At 38.3% G+C, this 19,120-nt stretch overlaps 1 protein-coding gene across 2 annotated transcripts in view; it reads left to right on the plus strand.

The window, feature by feature from the left end:
* CNKSR3 (CNKSR family member 3) overlaps positions 1–19,120 on the plus strand; it is a 57,875-nt gene that overhangs the window by 12,173 nt on the left and 26,582 nt on the right. For both annotated transcript variants that reach the window (XM_064509132.1, XM_064509131.1), the window contains exon 2: positions 16,183–16,346. In XM_064509132.1, coding sequence (XP_064365202.1) covers positions 16,183–16,346 — 164 coding nt within the window. The remainder of the gene's footprint in view (positions 1–16,182; positions 16,347–19,120) is intronic.

Below are 19,120 nucleotides of genomic sequence, written 5' to 3' on the forward strand. Positions count from 1 at the left end.
CTGCTGTTTTAGGAAGCAGCATTATCTTTAAGCTCCTAACTAGAACTGTAACACATGGAATAATGAAAATATGTCAGGCAGCTAATTCTTTGAAGCAATTGTTTTAAAAGTTTAAAGCAATTATAAACATATGGGGAAGTGGAGAGGTTTGGTGATTGACTGCCTAATTGATTAAATCTTGATTTTAGGCACAACATGTTAAAAGGAAGGTGAGATATTTCAGTGATATGCTTTAAAATGCCTCTTGTATTGGTGCCTCAAGGCAGGTCTCTTCTGTCATGAAGGCGTTATCAGGTATGCTTTGCTGCTGCAATGTCTTTTCTCTAGTTAGGTGTACTAACTGTATCTACCTTCTATTTCTGCCCCTGTCTCCTTTATTGCTTTGAATGTATGCTGACTGCTTTAATTCTTGGAGGCCTTTGCTGCCAGGCCTTATTAGCCTGGCCTTGCTCTGTGTATCTTCCATCACACACTGTGGAGAAGCTACTTTAAATGAACACTTTTAAGCTTTCTCTGCTGCTTTCCTGTAGGATCATCTTAGATGCCTGCAAAACTCTCCTCAAAGCTGTGACTTGTGATGGCATCCACCTTGCTTGTCCTTTGCGGATACTAGCAGGATGAAATGATTGCCTATCTGACTGGATGGACTATCATTCATTGTATCTGTGTTCTGTATGTTTTAAGCTTCCTTTGGATACAGGCTGGGATTTTGCACTTCAGTTCTGTGTCCTGGCTCATGATAGGGATTCCTGTGTGGTATAGAAAATCATACAAATGATAACTTTCAAGAAGCTAAAATTCTTCATATAAATGCTATGTAGGATTTTTAACCTGAAGTAACATATGTATGCAAGTAATGGCAGTGTATGCTGAGAGAATCCAGTAGTGACTCCTGTGGATTTGTGCAGCATTTTTATGTTAATGTCATTCAGTTTAATATGACATATGTGATTAGCAGGTGATGATGGCTGGTGATTCTTGTGTGTGTGTACTTCTGCCTCCTTGGTGACCGTGAGATTGTAAGGTGCTAGTCATAAATGTTTTGTAAGTGTAGGAGATTGTCATCTGAAATGTTGGGTAGCTGTCAACTGCACCAGCTGTTGCCTTACAACAAACTGCTCCTTGACTAGCTCATGGGTGTAACAGTAATCACAGTGTTCACAAGGCTGCATACACAAAGGAGAGACAAGTGTGAGTAATGGACCTTGTTGCAATCAACCAAAACAGTTCCACATGGTGGTGTGAGAAGGCAGCCAAACCAAATTAAAAGGATCACCCCATTTCTTCTTGGGAGCCAAGAGGCAGTCAGTTTTGCAACATGCATTCTTGTTTCCACTGTGGGAACAGATATCAGAGTGTTAATTACTAGAGTTCAAGAAAAGGAGCTCTTGTGACTCATGAACTGCTCCTTAAACCACAAAAACCTATAAACTTTTAAACAGCAAGCTCTTAATTTTATGTTTGAGATGAAGGCCTTAGGGCAGGGGGTTGTTGCACTGCATTAACTACATGAAGTTGTCAGATGCATAGGCTTCATGTGCAAGAGATACAAAAAAGTAATGTAGAGGTTACTATTACTGCTTTTAGAAAATGAAATTACTTTGGGCTTGACCAGTGTAAGTATAGTATTTATTTTTAGGGTCAACAAAGGCCTTTCTTTATGCTTGCTAAGGAGTATAAAAATTACTCTTATCAAAAAGGTGGTGACCTACGTTGCCTGTAGATGGGGCCTAAAATAAAGTGCTAGTTGACAAGTTATACAGGCAACCACCTTAAATATGTTTCAAAGGGAACAACAGTGTTTCAGTGTGTCTATAGTCAGGGTGTAATTAGTCTGACTAATACTATAGCTGCATTTTTTTTTCCTTTTTAAAGAGAGTAGTTATCCATTCTGTTAGGAAAAAGTTGTTATCAGCAGTAAACCAGATTTTTAGAGGCTTTGTGATGGGATGTGTAGTCTGATGGAAGTCCATCCCTGGATAAAGTGGACAGAGGTTTTGATTTTTTGATTTTTTTTCTTTTTTTCTTTCTTTTTTTTTTGTTTTTACTTATTTAATCTCCCAGTGGAGTAGGTTGGTTGTTTCTTAAGTTGGGTTGTTGTCTTGTCAGGGGGGTTTGCTTTGCAATTGTCTCTGATGTCTTCCCTTCCTGGCCATTTCAGTAAAGAGGTCAAGACTGGGTGGGGGAGCTGGCTTGTCATTTCTGTCCTGGAGTTGGTCAGGCTTGACTGATTCTCCTTCAAGAAAAGGGATGTGCACTGCTGCTGTCAGCTGTTGTGTGAGCAAATACATGTTTTTGGTTTCTGTGTCTCTCATTCCACCACCTTTCCCAAGGATTAGTGTGTGTGTGTGAATAAGAAACAGTAGTTGAAGAAGTCTAGGGTCTGCGACCAAGAGGTTGACAATTACATCTTTGTTAGAATTGCAAATGTTTGGGGTAAGAGAAATATCTTACTTATTTCACATGAGCCAGGTGGGATTTCTAGAGAAAATAACTTGGGGATAAGGAAACTACCACGTTACCCTGTTTGTATGCCATACAGCAGTATGCCATATGAAACTTCATAGTATGTATTACATAATCATGCTCTTCTATGGGTTGCTTGCTCTTGAGATACTGCAACTTCTGTCAGTTTGAAATAACCACAAAGAATGGTAATTGTCTGCTTGTGGTAGTTGAACCTATATGACTACTTAACTTTGCTTCAAGTTTAAATGGTTTCTGTGTGAATTTCTCAAATAGAAAATATGCTTCCCTTTTCCTGTTTACATGATTTTTCTGTGCTCCTTTTTCCCCATCTAAACAGGCTTTTATAACTTAATCCTCATCCTTCCCCCATGGATATGCTTGTTGCCAGACTTTTTCTTCCTCATCTTTCCTCTTGTGGCTGTATTTCCCTTTATTCCCTGGATTTCCCTCTTACATCATTGTTTTTCTCAGTTATTTTGCCATGTTGCCCTTCCTTAAGTAGTAGCAGCATTACTATTTTCCATCCATTTTTGAAAGGATTCTAGACTTCTCAGTAAAGAAGATGCTTATAGAAATGACAAAGCAGAAAATATTTGGAGGAATTGCAGTAATCCTCAGGTTGGGAGCTTTCATCATTTTCCAGCTAATGGTAAGCAGAAGACATGAGTTCCTAGTGGCCTCTGTGGTGACAGTTTTGAAATTACCTGGTACTTCACAGCTTTCTGCTTACAGGTCCCCATTCCTTATGTAGAGGTCACTGTTGGAGTTGGTGACCTTTTCTAGATGTTTCAGTAGAGAGCACATGGGGATGGTGTCATCCTCCTAATAGTCTCTGTTTAGGCAAATATTGCTTTATATTCTCAAAGACACAGTGTCTGTGAGAGGCATTCTTTCTTTGCTGCTGTTCCCATAACTTTTACAAGTGGTAGAAGGTTTTTACAATGGCTTCATTTTAAAAAATAAGCCCTCCTTTCTCTTCTGCCTACCCACTGCCACAGGACCTCCTTACTTTCCCGTCACTGTTTCCCAGCCTCTGTAAGACCTAATCATTAACTTGGGTGTAAGTAAGATTACTGTAGTGCCTGTTAAGTGAAGAACAAGGATGGACAGTGGTGAAACAGACTTCCATAAATCACATTCTTAAATAAAACAGAGATGCTCTACCACTGTGTGGTTAATAAAGAACAGGAATATCCTCATAAGTAGAAGCAAATCTACCTGGTTGTATGTTCTTCCCTTAAAAAGTAGCTTGCTGAAGTTACTTCTGAATTCACGTTTGCAAATATATCCTTTGGTACAGTGAGCACTTTTTCATGAATTGGAAGTTTGAGAATGTGATGTAGCCAGGGATTGCTACACAGCACTAACCATATGGCAGGTAAACATGCAGAACTTAAGGCTGTGAGAATGAAGTCCAGCTTGAAGAGGGATTTTTGATCTCTTCAGGTAGCTTGGAAATATAAGGCTCTGTAGTACTTGAGATAAAGTATGCATTGAGGAGAGAGGCTGCTTACGCAACTTCAGGTTGATCAAAACAAATGAATAATTTTAATTATTGAATAAAGCTCATTATATTTCTGGATCAAATGTAGTATCTTTTTATTAGTGATCAAATTGCTTGCTCTAAATTTCCATGCCTTTTACTTTTAGACAGTCTTTATATATACACCCAACAGATGTGACCTTTACAAAAAAGAGGTAGCTTGTAAAGATGGGAAAGGGAGGAAAAGAACCAACAAAAATCTTATTAATAAGTTTAGGAATTTTATAGCCTTTTACATGTTTTGAATTAATAGCTCTATTAATCACTTCAATCACAGAATGGACTTATAAACTCCTTTTAAAGATCAGGAGAAAGAGAGCATATAATAACTTTGCAAATCAAAGGCAAAATATTTGAAGACAAAATAAGTTTTTCATAGAATAAAGTGGCTAGGCTGCTGCCAAAAAGAGAACTGACAAAGCTTGGAATATTTTAAATAATAACGAAATATAGCATCATTTTTTTCCTACCCCATTCTCCTCTTTTAGTGAGGGAGTTGCATAAGCACTCATTTACACATGAAACCATATATTTACTACTTCTAATTATTTCCACTCTCTGCACTGATTTTTCAAAAGACACTCAAGTTGTCTTGAGTGTCAAACCTCTGAGCACCAACAGGATGCTGACTTGTATGAAAATTTTAAAATGTTATTAGAAAGGTAAATAGACAAGTAGTAAATGGGGGGGGGGGGAAAGAGAAATGCAATTCTAGGTGACTGCGAAAATAGAGACTGAGGGGGGCTTATTAGGTTAAAGAAAAAACACCTAGAGACAGTAATGCTGTCATTTTTAGCACAGTATTTGCATCTGTTTGTTTCTAGCTTTCATTTGACGTACCAGAGACTTGTGGTTCTAGTTCATTCTTCGTGATTAACTATTGTGTTAAGAGCGAGTGCACTTTTCCCTCTCCTGCCCTTACCATTTCTCTTGTGTGTCCCAATATCATAGACATTACAGTGAAAAGTTTTGGCTGTATAACTTAATTGTTAAGCGATATCTCATATTGTTAGTGTCCAACTAATTAGCTATATCCTTGTGACTGAGTTCTTGGGGTAGCTAAAGCAGGGTCTACATTCTGAAAACCTTAACATGCTCTGAATCATCAACATAAGCATACAAGGAGTAGCTGTTTTCAAAAGAGCAGCCAAGAAGAAAGAGCAACGGGATTTGATGTGAAGCAGGAACACAAAACTATTGCAGTGATGCAAAAGTTAACAGGTGACCTTTTGATGACTGCACTTTTTAATACTGTAGCAGAACTGTATGTTATTTTTGGTGGTTAATATTACAGGTTCAGGATCAGAGCCTCATTGTAAAAGATTCCATGCAGTCACAAAGAAAAAAGTAGTGCCCTCCTCAAGGATTAAATTGCATTGGACTTTAACAATGCAAACCATTTATGGGGTTTTCATCCTTTCGTCCATCCGTTTTGCAAATACAGAACTCTACAAAGCCAACAGTAACCTACCCTTGCTACAGAAGTTTCAAATTCATGTTTGACTATAATTTAAAATGTGTTGGCCAGCATGTCTTAAATGTGCACTTACAATGAAGAAAAATCAAACCGAAACAGGCCTTAGTGGAAAGACGAAATACAGGAATCAGCAAAAATAAAGAAGGAACTTTAGATTATACGGCATGCTTTTGCTTCGTGCTAGAGAAAGACTTCGTGATTGTTCAAGCCTGTTTGTACTGGGAAACAACAACTGTGTATCTCAGATGAGTGAGCTTGTCAAGCCCAGGGTGGAACAGAGTCCCCCATTTAAACTTTGGTAAACTCATTACTGAAGTTCTGACACAGCATGTGAAGACTATGCTTTACCTCGCTGATAGCCTGCAGAAGGCATTCATTTATGCTGATGTGTGTGGAACACTTAGGAATGCACTGCTTGAATGGAGTTAAGCCATTTTATAGTGGTGTAAATAACTTCAGTTGGTGTCCTGTGTAAACAACACTTACAGATCAGTTACAGACCTTTGTTATAAGCAACAGAATGTAGAAGAGATTTTTCCATGGTATAGGAAGGACTTGGCAGTGTTCTAGACCTTTTAAATCCTGTTGCATCTATCACTTAGGAAAGCCTTTTTTTCACTTGCCTTAATGCAAGACTGACTTTAAAGCCACACTGAGTGATTATTCTTTTACTGTGCTAAACAACCCATTATTTGCTGACACTGTCAGTCATGTCTCTACAAACAAAATGTTTTTATTAGGTTTTGACAAAACAGTAGGGTATGTTCACTGGATGTGATTGGTGTCAGAAGAGTTAAAATAGAATAGTTGAACATTTAGTAACTGTTAAGTGTGAATTTATGTGAAGTTGCAGTAGTCTATTACAGTATGTGGCAACATTTGATTTAAGCTCTGTGATTTTAAAATCCTTTTTCTATAGGGAGAAATTCCTATAATAGATATTCCTAGAAATAGATAAAGTAGTAACAAGAATTTGAGAGGGAAAAAGAAAAAAAGGTCTGGGTCATACGGGCTAGAAGTGCTTCCCTATCAGTGACACTGCTGTTAGTCATTCTAAACCCATTTAACTGCAGTTATTTTAAATGCAACCAACAGACAAATGTGCATGTGTTTGTGGGTATTGGTATATGCAGCAAAGAGGTGTCTTTTTGTTTCAGTTTGGAGTTTATAGTCATTTTTAGGTGCTACTAAGGCAACAAATTTCAATTAAATAAAAACTCTAGAAATGCCTCAGCAGAGCTACAATATAATTCTATTTTATTTGATTTGTGTTGGCTGGTTCATTCTGTAGTATACCTAGGGAATGAATGAGACTTGTCTCTTGCCACAAATAGGATATTTGTTTTACTGTCAAGTCAGGGAGGATGTTGTCAACAGTATCCCTGAAGACATCTTGTTAGCCAGGAAACTGTTTGGGCTTGCCTGCCCAGTGCAGGTGTCTTCTCTATTTTAATGTGTTTTGCATGCATTTACTGAATATTGACTTTCATAGTATGTTTTGCTGAAACTTAGGGTGACAGGTCTGTCTGCAAAGAACATATGGATATGTTCTGCTTTCACCTAATTTATTAATTTCGCCAAAAAAAATGTGTTAAAGCATGGAAGGATTGCTTTTGCCAAATGTAGCTGGTCAGTGAATGGCATAGTTGATCCTTAAAGGAAAGGAAACCAGAGAATGAGTGTTATATTGGGTGAAGCTACTTCTTACATGAAACTTTATCCTCTTTGTGGACAGACAAGATACACCACAATGAGCAGGAAAAAATGATGTGTATCATAGTTTTCTTCTTTTCTCTGTTGATCTTTGGCTATTGCATCTGACTTTCTCTGGTCAGCAGTCCTGTTCTGGTGGTGGCTGGGATTCGAGAAGAGTTGCAATTAAAAAACTGCCGTTAAGATACCGTGCTGTCAGCTGTTTGAGGCCTGAGTATGGGAGTCCTTGTTTGATTGCTGTTCTTCCTTCTTGCAAACTTATTTTTTCAAGATGAGTATTTACTGTTGCACTGAAGGGTCTGGCTGCCCAGGTTTGAGTGGCAAATCCTTACTGAGGGGATCTCTCACCTCTTCTCTCTTTCAAATGAGTCAAAATTTTGAACTTAAAAGCCAGATAATACTTATTCGGCCTAACATTCAAAGGTTAAGTCAATTGCATTACCTCAGAAAGTAACTGAGATTAGTTAGCCTGATGGTAGTAAAGCCTGACCTAAGTGGCTGTAGCCTAGTATGTGCAACAAAGAATCACAGCTATATACAGATATCCAGCTCTGCTGATGGAAAACATGGATATACATGTGTTCTGATCCATCCCTCTTCAGATAGGAAGAAATAAAACAATAGATTTTTCTCTTGGTATTGTCTGCCTCTTCATGTCTAGAGGGAATGTTCTACCAACTTGAAAAAGTTCTTAGTTTCTGTCTTTGTGGTTGTGGCATTGTGATTTTAGTTTTCAGTGTAGTGAAGTATGGTATGATTGGCCTATGCCTTCATGCTTATATCTGTTTTATAAAGAGAGATTATTCTGGTTAAGCATGTATTTCAATATGCTGTGTCTGTTTTTTTTAGAAACATGGCCTGCTAGCGCAATTGACTTTTCAATTTCTGTAGTTTCACATTTTAATTTTCCTTTAAATTAAAAGCTATGCCACAACAAGAAAACCCCTATAGAGAATAGTGGAATTAACTTTCCCTGCCCCCCATCCCTGATCTTCTCATAAGTTTCCTGCAAATGAGCTATTAAAAAGAGAGAGAAATAAACTTTTGAGTTTTAACTGAGATGACTTTGGAAGTAAACCTTGTAGGTTTTTTGTTTTTTGTTTTCATTTATTACAGAATTGCTTTTATGTCAAAATTCGTTGTATACTACCATCCACTTGGGTCAAATGTATTTTTGCACTTCTGGTGCAAGTTCAGGAGACTTATTTTGCATTAAAATGCAGTTTCTGAATTAATCCACTCTTGTAATTTGTTAATATCTCAAGATGTATTACAACCCGCAAGAGCAGCTGTGTGATTCATGATGGTCTGTTTCCTACTATTACTACGGTCTGGTTTTGCGCTCTCTCTCTCTCTCGCTCTCTCTCTCTGTGTGTGTATTTTAACTGGTATGTAAAAAATTTGCCTGTATTTTCTGCTTAAATTGGTATCACAATTCAATATTAGATGTTTAGATTTTTCTTTCCCCCTTCCACTCCATATTTAGCTTTTGCATTTTTGGGAAAATCTCGTGCTGCTATTACAGTAAATACTAACATGAATACTAATTTTGGATAGTGAAGAGGTAGCAGTTTCTAAATCTTAATGTAAAATTAATTAAGAGAAAGCAGCCATCCGCATACGGTGCTGTGGATGTGGAAGGCCAGTGTCCTGTGCCATCTAGCTCAGTCTCCCGTCCTGTGCCTGTTTGCGAAAATGGATGCGTAAGGAGGGTTGTTGGAGAGGCATTATTTTGTGCATATCCTTGTGTAGGCTTCGTCTAGCCTTCAGCCATTTCTAGTTGAGTGTTTCTGACTTGCACATGGTTTCTGTGGGTTTTTCTTTAATGAACCTGTTCACCTTCCCTGGAACTCATGTGGACTTTTAACAGTGACTGCATCTTGCTTTGTGCAGAGCTGCCCTATTGTTTGTTAGGACCTCTCCGGTGCTAGCTTCATTTGCTCTTCCTAGTTCCTGTGTTGGAAGAAACAATGTATATAGTAGGTTCTCTTTCCCCTTTTCTGTGCCATTTGTGATTTTATAGGCCTTTATCGTAATCCTCCTCCTCCCTACAGTCTTTTCTTCTCTAAAGACTTTGCTATCCCTTACCTCATGTCTGCTTAATTTCCTGAAATCTCTGGTGAGGGAAATCCAAGCAGGCTATGCTAGTTACTGTAGAGAGAGGTCTTGCTTCGCAAACTTACTGGAGTTCTTCGAAGGGCTCAGCAAGTGTGTGAACAACAGCTGTTTTGACTCTTCCTTAGTATGTTTTATATTATGATTTACCCTGTGAAGCATTGAAGCCTGTAGTTATCCTCTAATGCACAGCTTGGTGCATGATAATGGGTGTGCCTGGAATGGCCTCAGACACCGACTTTGTAGGTCGGACTGGAAGAGAAGTGTTGACAGGCCTGCTACTGTGCTTTCTGAGATTGTGTCTCTATCAAAGGGGCTAAAGGTTAAACGCAGTTTCTATAGCACTTTTAGTAGCAATGGTTTACAATCCGTATTTACCCACCAGTTATTTTGTTGTAAGGCAAAGCTTTCAGTTTTGCTTTAAAAAAAAAAAGAAAGCTAACTGAATGGATTTCTTTTTGGGGTAGTGTGAACGCATATATATTTAGTCTTGTTTTACAGGCCAAATACATTAGTTGTAAATACTGAAAATAGGAGCGCGTTGCAAAAGGCTTTGTGTGCAACTGTCAGCTAAGGCCTTCGTTATGAAAGCTGAAGGCTTCATCCTTTCCCTCTGTCCTGGTGTGACCTTCGTGAGAGAAATGTCCTTTGCGATGCTGCTGGTAGGGAGGGGCCAGCAATTCCACTGGTTCCGTCTCCACCTGAAGGCGAGGAAACAGACAAGCTTTTGTACCGCTTCTTGCTGTTCTGGGTGATGTCTGTACTCGGCAAAGCTAGATCTAATACCTGGTGAGGCAGCAGACCATGCCTGCTTGGTTAGGATGTGGATGCTCAAACAAATTTGGAAGAGTTGCTTCAAATTGCCTATATGGGGAGAAATTATTTTATAGATAAGCTGTTTTATGCAGCAGACTTTAGGATGCTGATAGTGAGCTGCTCTTGTTCTTCAATTCTGCTTTTTTTGTGATTGATACTTCAGATGGTGACTGTGCTATGAGTGATTGTGAAACTATTTGGATTATAAGTTGAAAGAGGAGGAGGTTTTATCTTTGTACAATAGACAGTAATTCAAAGATCTTTTGAAGGCTTTTATTTTTTCATGACAAACTAAGCCCTTTGAGCTCTCCTATCCTCCCCTATAAATGTCTCACACCAACCAATAACTAAACTGTTTTATTTTGAAGACTTGCGTAAGGATAAATGCTAAAACAAACATGACAGCCTAGAAGTAATCAGGGATATGGGTACTAGAGAGTCATTTCTTACCCAGACTCAAATTATTACTGATTTAAGTTTCCATTGGCTGCTTTAGATTCCTCTCTCATCATACTTACCTTTTTTTTCTTAAAGGAATTTGAATTCCTTTGTTTGCTAAAGTTATGCCTGGCTCCATTTGTCTGTAATACTGCAAGAGGAGAATGGCAGCTGCGATGTGTTTTACAATGGAACAACGTCCCACTGCACTGAACGCGTCTGTATTAAAGCTAACTGACATCTTTATTTTTTTCTCTTGAACTTGTTTTTCAGTTTGTTGTGTCTCTTTATCCTGCTCGTGTTCTGCTGAGCTGTTTTAGCTTTTCACCACTGTCTCACAGTATTTCTTGGCCCTTTTTCTTTATTTTTGCCTGCCTTCTCAGGTCCTGGTTCATCCACTTGTGATGAAGTAACTCTCTTTTTTTGGTATTCATTAATGTTCGTTCGCTGCGTTGATTTCCTCCTGCTTTCTCTTGTATTAGTTCCTTTCAGTCCTGGAAATAGGTGGAGGAAATGAAAAGAAGCTACCACAGTAACAGTTATAAAAATGATGTGGAATATGAATGAGAGTATAATGGTGCTGTTAAACCATGGGATATGTCAAGGATTTGATGATCTTTCAAAGCTGGGGAGAGTGAGTTGAAGGTGCATGCGAGGACTGCCTTTCAAGACTAAAGGTGGCAACTGAGTGGATTTTGAAGTGGGGGTCAGAACGAGTGACTTTCTTGGCTGCGAAGGTTGGGTACTTGCCGTGTTACAATGCTTGGGGTGTTCTAAAGTGATAAGATGAAAGGGATTTTAGGAGCCCAAACTAGGCTGCTATCCACGGTCCTACGTATGTCCTCAACTGGCTCAGGGAAATAGCTGCACCCTAGTGCTCTCTGGGGACATCAGCTGCCCTTAGATTTAGTCACCCAACAGAGATGACATCGAGTGCATGTTTATAATGATGAGGCTGTAATTCCTTGAGGTGGGGTGTCTTGATCCATCAGCTTGGTGTTATACGAAGGGAAAGGTCTTGTACTTTACAAGTCCGTCCTCGGTTCACATTGCTTGCACTTCTCCAGCATCCTAGTACGAACTTTGGTATTTTACGAGCAATTCAGAGAGTGTATTCAAGTTGCTGAACTAGCAGAAATGATCTCAGTCACCTTCTACCTTTCACTCCCCCTCTCTTCCCCAGCTCCTTTCCCAGTCAACCTCACCCCTCCCCTAAAAAAAAGTGGGGTGTTGGACTTTGTGATCGAGACCAGGGAAGACAGTAAGGAAGAGGGGGACCAGAGGGAGGAAAACTGAGAAGATGAGTCAGCTGATTTTGGATCTAATACATTACCTAACTGGATTTATTGCTTCATTGTAGGTAAATTAGCTGATAATGGTCCAGCACAGAAATTGGTCAAAAAGAATGCAATTACTCAGTGCTGAATGGCTGAATTTTATCAGCCGTAGAAATGTTTTAATTCTGAGTAGTTAACTGATAGCAATGGCTAGGACCCAAGGTGCACCCCCCCATTCCCCTCTGAAGTTACCTTTTTTTTCCCTCAATTATTCAGAATACCTTCCTTAATCTTAAAACCAGACCAAGATTGGTATCGGTGTGAATCTGTAAGTGTAAGCATTGTCCTAATGTTTTTGCATGAATACAAGGTATTGAATATCCTCTGGGATGCTTTGTGTGACGACGGAAGGTTATTTTAGACAGAGAAGTCTAGACAGTTCTTAGGATATATTGCACATCTCTGCACCTGCCAAAATTGGGAAGGGAGTTTTGTACAAATTAAACTGCTGTTCCTCAAAAGGTTTTCATGATGCAAATAACACAAACCAGACTAGTTTTGTTTTCTTTTTTTCTTTTTTCTTTTTTTTTTTTTTTTTTTGAAGGAAGAATCATTGCTCCTACTGTTGTAAAACTTGGGTAGCATATTGCAATTGCTATTCCTATTTTCATCTTCCTTCATGTATTGTAATAACTATGTAAGTAGGAACGATGTTATCTTTCATGCCTGGCTTTCTTGTTTGTGCTGAATACAATACAGAGATTTCTCACGTGCAATTGAGATGTTATAAATGCTTTTTAAACACACTTTGGGTATAAAACAAAGGTTAACTTCAAGAGGACTCTTAAGAGGGTAAAGAGATGAGTATAGCTGTTTTTTCCAATGTCAGTGCCTTAGTTGCATTTTTTTTTCCCTCAGAAATAGTAAAAACTATTTCCTTGCTTGAATCTGCTAATAATTTTCTAGTTTATATTGGTAAGTCTGAATTTAAAGTAGTGAACATATTTTATTTATTTCTCAGCCACATCATTGATAACATAATTCAGAATGTGGCCTAGACTATTACAGAATAAATCACAAAGTAGCCTGACTTCCAGCAGGCTTTTGATTTGCCTGGTCTATATAACCTCTGAGCAAATACTAAGTTCTCTTGCCAGAAGATAGATGCATTCCCGGTAGCCTTTGTATGCCACTGTCCCATTGTAAACTGTGTTGAAAATGACCTGGTATGTGGGAAAGTCTTTCTCAGTAATGTAGACTGCTTTATTCATTTATTCATTTATTTATTAGCTTTTAATTCATCCAAGTTTCTCAGAAATATCCAGACTTTGCTGATGGGCAATACCAAGTCTACAGGAGACTGTGAAGTTCACAGAGAAAATACCTAGAAAGGATGGAGATGTTTGGAAGAAGCAAAAAAAAAAAGAGCAATATATTTAGATTGCCAATGGCATCTGAATGCTGACTTTTAAACATTACTTAAATACTATTTAAGCATTAAATACTTTTTTTTTTTTTTTTTTTTTTTTTTTGGAAACTAATTTATGAGTCCTCTTTTCCTTGCTTCTCGTTTTTCCACCTGGGGGAAATAGGATTTTTTGGCTTGCATATGATGCTTAAACATTTCATTCATATGATGCAAAATAAAACAATAGGTTATAAATCTGGTTGCAATCTCAATTAAAATGTGTAAGATTTTCCATATGTTTCTTAGTAAAAATAATAACAAAACCAGTGTTAGTAAACTCATCTTAAGCCATTAGTGAATGCTTGCCATAAGTGCGTGGGTTTTCTCCATCCTCAATCCCTGTTTTTTATGGCTTTGGTCACTTAATCTTAAATAAGTTTCTATCTGAATAGCTATGCCTGTGTATTGACTATTTTGAATAAACGTTTGTGTGATTTTTTTTTTTTTTTTTTTTCAATGCTTTGCTTTACAAAATACAGTCTTACGGGGTGATCACAGAAATACCATTTTTTTAAGGACTCCTGTGAAAAATGTATTTTAGATGTAGCTGTTTAAGTTGTAATAGATACTTGAGAACAGACAAGCATGAATAAAAAAGTACAAGCAAACTGAAAGACACAGTTATATTACTTGGAGGGAAGTATACATCGAAGAATCTCATGTTTTAACACAGAATAAAAGTCTAGAAAGTTGGATCAACAAACAATGGATAGAAGGCAAAAGCAACACTAATTTTCTAATAAACTTATAAAATGAGAACTTTATAGCATGCTAAATAAAGTGTTTTATTTTAGGTGTTTGTGCAGTTTGTAATGGCAACTATGGGGTACAATGGCAAATGATGGGAAACAGTGGTCTGTAAGACAGCATTAAAAATTAGGAATGCCAAGTATGTGTGTTGTATGTCAGCCTCAGTTGAGAATTTGTTTTGAAAAAATAAACTGTTAAACAATGAAGGCCAGATCTTTTATTATTTTTCCTGGGAAAAGAGTTTGTATAGCCTAAGGGAGATTTTGGTGCCTGTGGGAAAGAGAACATTGGGTCCAGTTTTCAAAAGTCACAAGGACTCGCCAAGACAGATTGGAAGGAAAGAGCGCACCCTGAACTACTGTAGCCCTGGGAGACTGTGCTGATCTTGTATGTGGGTTTTCACATTCATAATTATGCTCAAATACCAAGTTGTGTACATCAGTAGCTCTGCATGTGGAGGAGTCAAGCTTGTTCAGCTGGATTTTGATGTACTACAATGAAGCTTGCACGAGTCATGTAAAGGGGTGACTACTGAGTGCCAGGGTGTTTGTCCTTATTAATTTCTTAGTTAATATTATAAATGCAGGTGATGTGTGTTAAAATTAGCCTGTGTCTTTGGGAGTCCATAATCTTTAGATTTGCTGTAGCTGGACACTACAAGGCAGTAGGGACTGTATGTGCTGCTGTTACGAAATGAATGCTTCTTGTGACTCTCAACTGTGCTTCTAATTTGTCTTCAATGTTTGTTTGGCAGTAGCCTGTGCTGAGAGTGCTTTTTTTCAGGCTCCTAAAGCAGCTTGATAAGTTGTACCGGGTACTTGTCTTCTGTTTCTCCTTTCCTTTTAGTTCAGCATGTGATTAGTGTTTCTCATCTGTAGCATTCAACATATCCTGTCCATCTCGATGGCTTCCTTTTTAGCCAATGCAGTGAGGTAAACATCCGTTATGCAGTTCTGGGTTTGATTTTATTAAACTGGTGAAACAATATAGTTGTTGTGCCTTCTACAAAGTAGATGTCAAATATGTAATTGAATTTTTGTATATGTTAGTGAACTTGATGTATTTGTATAAAACTCACCTGACTGGATGTTTCTTTTGCTTTAGCTAGTGTTTTATTTATATGCTATGTTGAAGTGGAATAGGGCATTAAGACCATCCCATCATCTTTAAAATAACATATCCATCCAAATGTTTTCACCTAGATTGCTGCTTACACTCATTAGAGAAAACATTTCTCTCCTTCATTTTATTTCATTCATTTAACTAGAGTTGGTGTGTTAATCCTGTGTTCTTGTCTTTTACTCATTTCCTCTGTTCTTAAAGGCCTCGTGTGCTGTAATAAAGTGGGAGAAATACTGTAGAAAACAGGATCAATATAAAGCAATATAAAGCAAGGATATTCACGTGACAGATGCAATGCTCTAAACGGTTTTAAAAATACTTTGTAAAAGCAAAAGTAAATTAGATTTCTTATTGATGTATGCCTTTAACCCTTAGCAAGGGGGAAAGAATGGCTGATTCAGGAAGCTCCAGGGCCTCATAAATCAAGGGGATAACGAGACCCAAACCAAACATCAGTTTGATTGCTTTGTCTTTGTTCCCTTTTCCTCTCATCATTGAGCCCTCTTATATGTGTGTGGATGGGGGCTGTGGGTTTTCTTGTTTTGTTTAATCAGGCTTTGGGCGAGGTCTCTGTTCCCATTCCACCTCCCCCCCTTTTTTTTTTTAATCGGGTTGGTTGTCCTCAGGGTTTGGGTTAATCTGATAGCTGAGTCCATCTGTGTCCCTGCTAGCTTTACCTATGCTGACACTGGGGAGATGTCTTTCCCTTCTTAGCTTGCCCCATGAGAAGCAAGGGGGTCGTGCATTGGGTTAGGTGACTCAAAGATCCACAAAAACCTGTACGCTCCTTTTCTGTGCCCTTGTGGTGCAACTTCCAGTCTTCAGTCTGACTGCAAATTTTGTTCATAATCTGGCACTATGTGTATTGCTTGTACTTGCCATTTGTGCCCTGTGTAGTTTTTTGTTTGTTTTAATTGGGGGGGAAGGGGAAGAAGAGATAAATTGCAATTACATCCCTTTTCTGTCTCTCTTTCTCTCTTTTGTGCTTTGGTAGGCCTGGATGATTGCCTGCAGCAGTATGTCCATAAATTTGAACGGGAGAAGATAAATGGTGAACAGCTGTTACAGATTTCCCACCAGGATCTTGAAGATTTGGGTATCACACGGATTGGACACCAAGAACTTGTTCTAGAGGCTGTGGATCTCCTATGTGCTCTGGTTAGTAAATGGTGAACAGAGACATAAAGAATCCCTTAAAGGGTGTGTTTGTGAATAGCGAAGGCAAGTCTTATAAAAACAGTGTACCTGTCTCGCTTGCTTTTTCTGTTACATATCATACTGAAAGAAAACAAAATGAATTTGTTTAATTGTGGTAAGCTATGCGTTACTAGCTCTTGCTTCTTTCCTGGTAAGAGGCAACACTGATTTCTTCGGTTGCATTTCTAAGGAAAGAAGCTCTTGGGGTGGCATTGTTAGATCCTGTTAATGAATACAGTGATTAAAATTGCTATTGAGTAAAGTGAATTTGTCATAGAAAATAAGATACTCTTTTGAAATGACAGCTGTTTAATGGTTGCTCACATCAGTTGAAGTGGGTTTAGCAATTCTGTAGTCCACATACAAAGTGAAGAAATATGTTAATTGAGGAATGTTTTGGTAACTTAGAGTGAGTTCAACTCTCACTGGTTTCGGAACTTAAGCTGTTCCTCTACCTTACTCCTGATGTATAACTGCACAGATACTTTTAACATAAACGTACTCTGAAAAGAATAAATATATTTCAGATTATTTTGCTCTGCAGCATCATCAGTAAAGACTTTATTTAAAAGCCAAGGTTTGGACACACTCTTGAAAACGCGTTTGGTGTAACGCGCAATGAGTGAGCGCCAGAGATATATACAATTACATCACTGAGAATGGTGGGAAAGAATGCCCTGCAATGCTTTAGCCATTACTGGCCTGCATTCCATTCATTATGCAAGGCTTGCAGCACGGAGCATATTCTTCTTAAAATGGAGAGTCTTTATTGCCCGTGTGATACATGCTTTTTTTGCTGCAGAAAGGTTCTGCAGAGATCATCTGTACTTGCTAAACCAAGAGCAAATTGGATAGCCCATACTGAAGGAAGTAACCTAAAATGTTTCCTGAAGAATTACTTTCACATTGCAGAACCTTTTATTTGCTCTTCAATATTTATTAACTTTTTTAACATTTAAGATGAAAATGTAATAAAAGAACTGAATTAGCCTGAAATGCAGTTCATGCTGTGGGAAGGGATAATCTGTCAGGTGAATGAAGAAGTCTGATGAATTAGAAAATGTACCACGTACTGTATACAGTCTTGACTGAAGTAATGGATGTGGCAGCCCCTGAAGGCACTTTTTTCTTCTTAGTTTTTAAAATATTAGAATAAAACGAACAAAGCTGGATGACTGCCAGAACCTAAAGCTGTGTTTTATCTCCTACAATTTCCTTCTAATTTCCTTTGTAGACAGAAGTTTTGACCTCAGACTCGTTTCTGGAAATCCTTTGTGAAAAGCAGTTTGAGTTAATGCATTAGACAGAGTTCATATATTGTAGCTGAAATGTCCTTGTTCTCTTATAAGAGGTGAAGGAGGAATTGCTGTGTTCTAGCTATGCCCTTTGTCACCTTCTTGATGTCCCTTCCCTTGGAGTTTTAGGAAAGGGATTGTTGTAGAATGTCAGTGTTGATTTTTGTTCCTGAGAGGGTGGTGTGTTTTCAGTTCTAGTGACAGCCAATTTTTTATTTTGCTGGCTCACTTTTTGCGTGAGAGGATAAAATTTCCTTCTTCCATCTGTGTTAAATTTTCCAAAAATGGATATGGGTGTCGATGCTTTTTCTTTTTCTTTTTTTTTTTTTGGTGTCATTTTCCTAAATTTTGGGACTTTGAATTAAAAAGCAAAGACAATGTGAAAGACTCTCTTTTGCAACTTTCACTATTCCTTTAGTTTGCACAGTGGAAGTCTGGCATTGTCCAGGCCAGCCTGAGGTCAGCTTTTGAAAGCTGTTGTTCTTGCAATGGAGGGGGAAGGGTTGTGTTTTTTTGGTGGGTTCCCCCATCCTGGAGAAAATTTTGCTTTTTGTCTAGTTTTTCCTTGAAGGGTTTTCTTTCAGCTGAGCCTCTTTCAGATAGGTGTTTTGTTTCCCTCACACTGCAAGAACTCTTGAGTTGAAGGCAGTGGAAATGCCTGTTTTTGGAGCATCTGTCTCCTGACACGGTAACTTTTTCTGAAGCATTGACCTTAGAGAACTTTCCAGCCTCATCATGTCAGTGGAAAAGGTACAGTGTGCAGGTAGTGTATGCCTGGAGAAAGGACACTAAATACAATTTTTTAAAATTATTTTATAGAGATAGAGCCTTCTTTATGTCATGAATTCTGCTACGCTATCAAGCTGAAAATGACCTGTCTGCAATTTACAGTGTTTGCTGCTGCAGTAAACAATTTCTAGAGCTGGTATAAGTGAAAGATTAAAGTGAATGCATCTTTCTCAGTTTCCTTCATGCACTTGACAGTACGTTGTATACCGATCTCTTTAGCCGTCTTGGTTGTTAGGTAGTGTTCCCTCATCTTTTCTTAGCATTAATACATGCAGCAAAGCTGCAGCTGAAGAGGCAGTGTGAGAGAGAGTGCTCAGAGATAAAAGGTGAGGTTTACCTGTGAGCATGCATCTCTGTTGCTCTTGAGCTTGTCTAATAAACTTTTCTGAACAGATGATGAAGGCTTTTATTTAAGGAATTTAGAGGACATGTTAAGGAAACTGAATTCTCTGGAGGGAAAAAACAGATAGACTTGAGTCTCCAACTTTTTGTGTGTAAAATGGTGAGGAAATATGAGAATATTTGCTTGGGGGAGAGAAGGGGTGGGAGGAAGACATTCCTTAGTTGCCTGAAGTATTTGGGGGAGAGGGAAGCAAACAAACATACATACATTTGCTTTTTAAACTCATGCTAAACCACAACAGCAGGGGC

This window comes from Dromaius novaehollandiae, chromosome 3 (assembly GCF_036370855.1).
Source record: "Dromaius novaehollandiae isolate bDroNov1 chromosome 3, bDroNov1.hap1, whole genome shotgun sequence".
NCBI classification, from domain to species: domain Eukaryota; kingdom Metazoa; phylum Chordata; class Aves; order Casuariiformes; family Dromaiidae; genus Dromaius; species Dromaius novaehollandiae.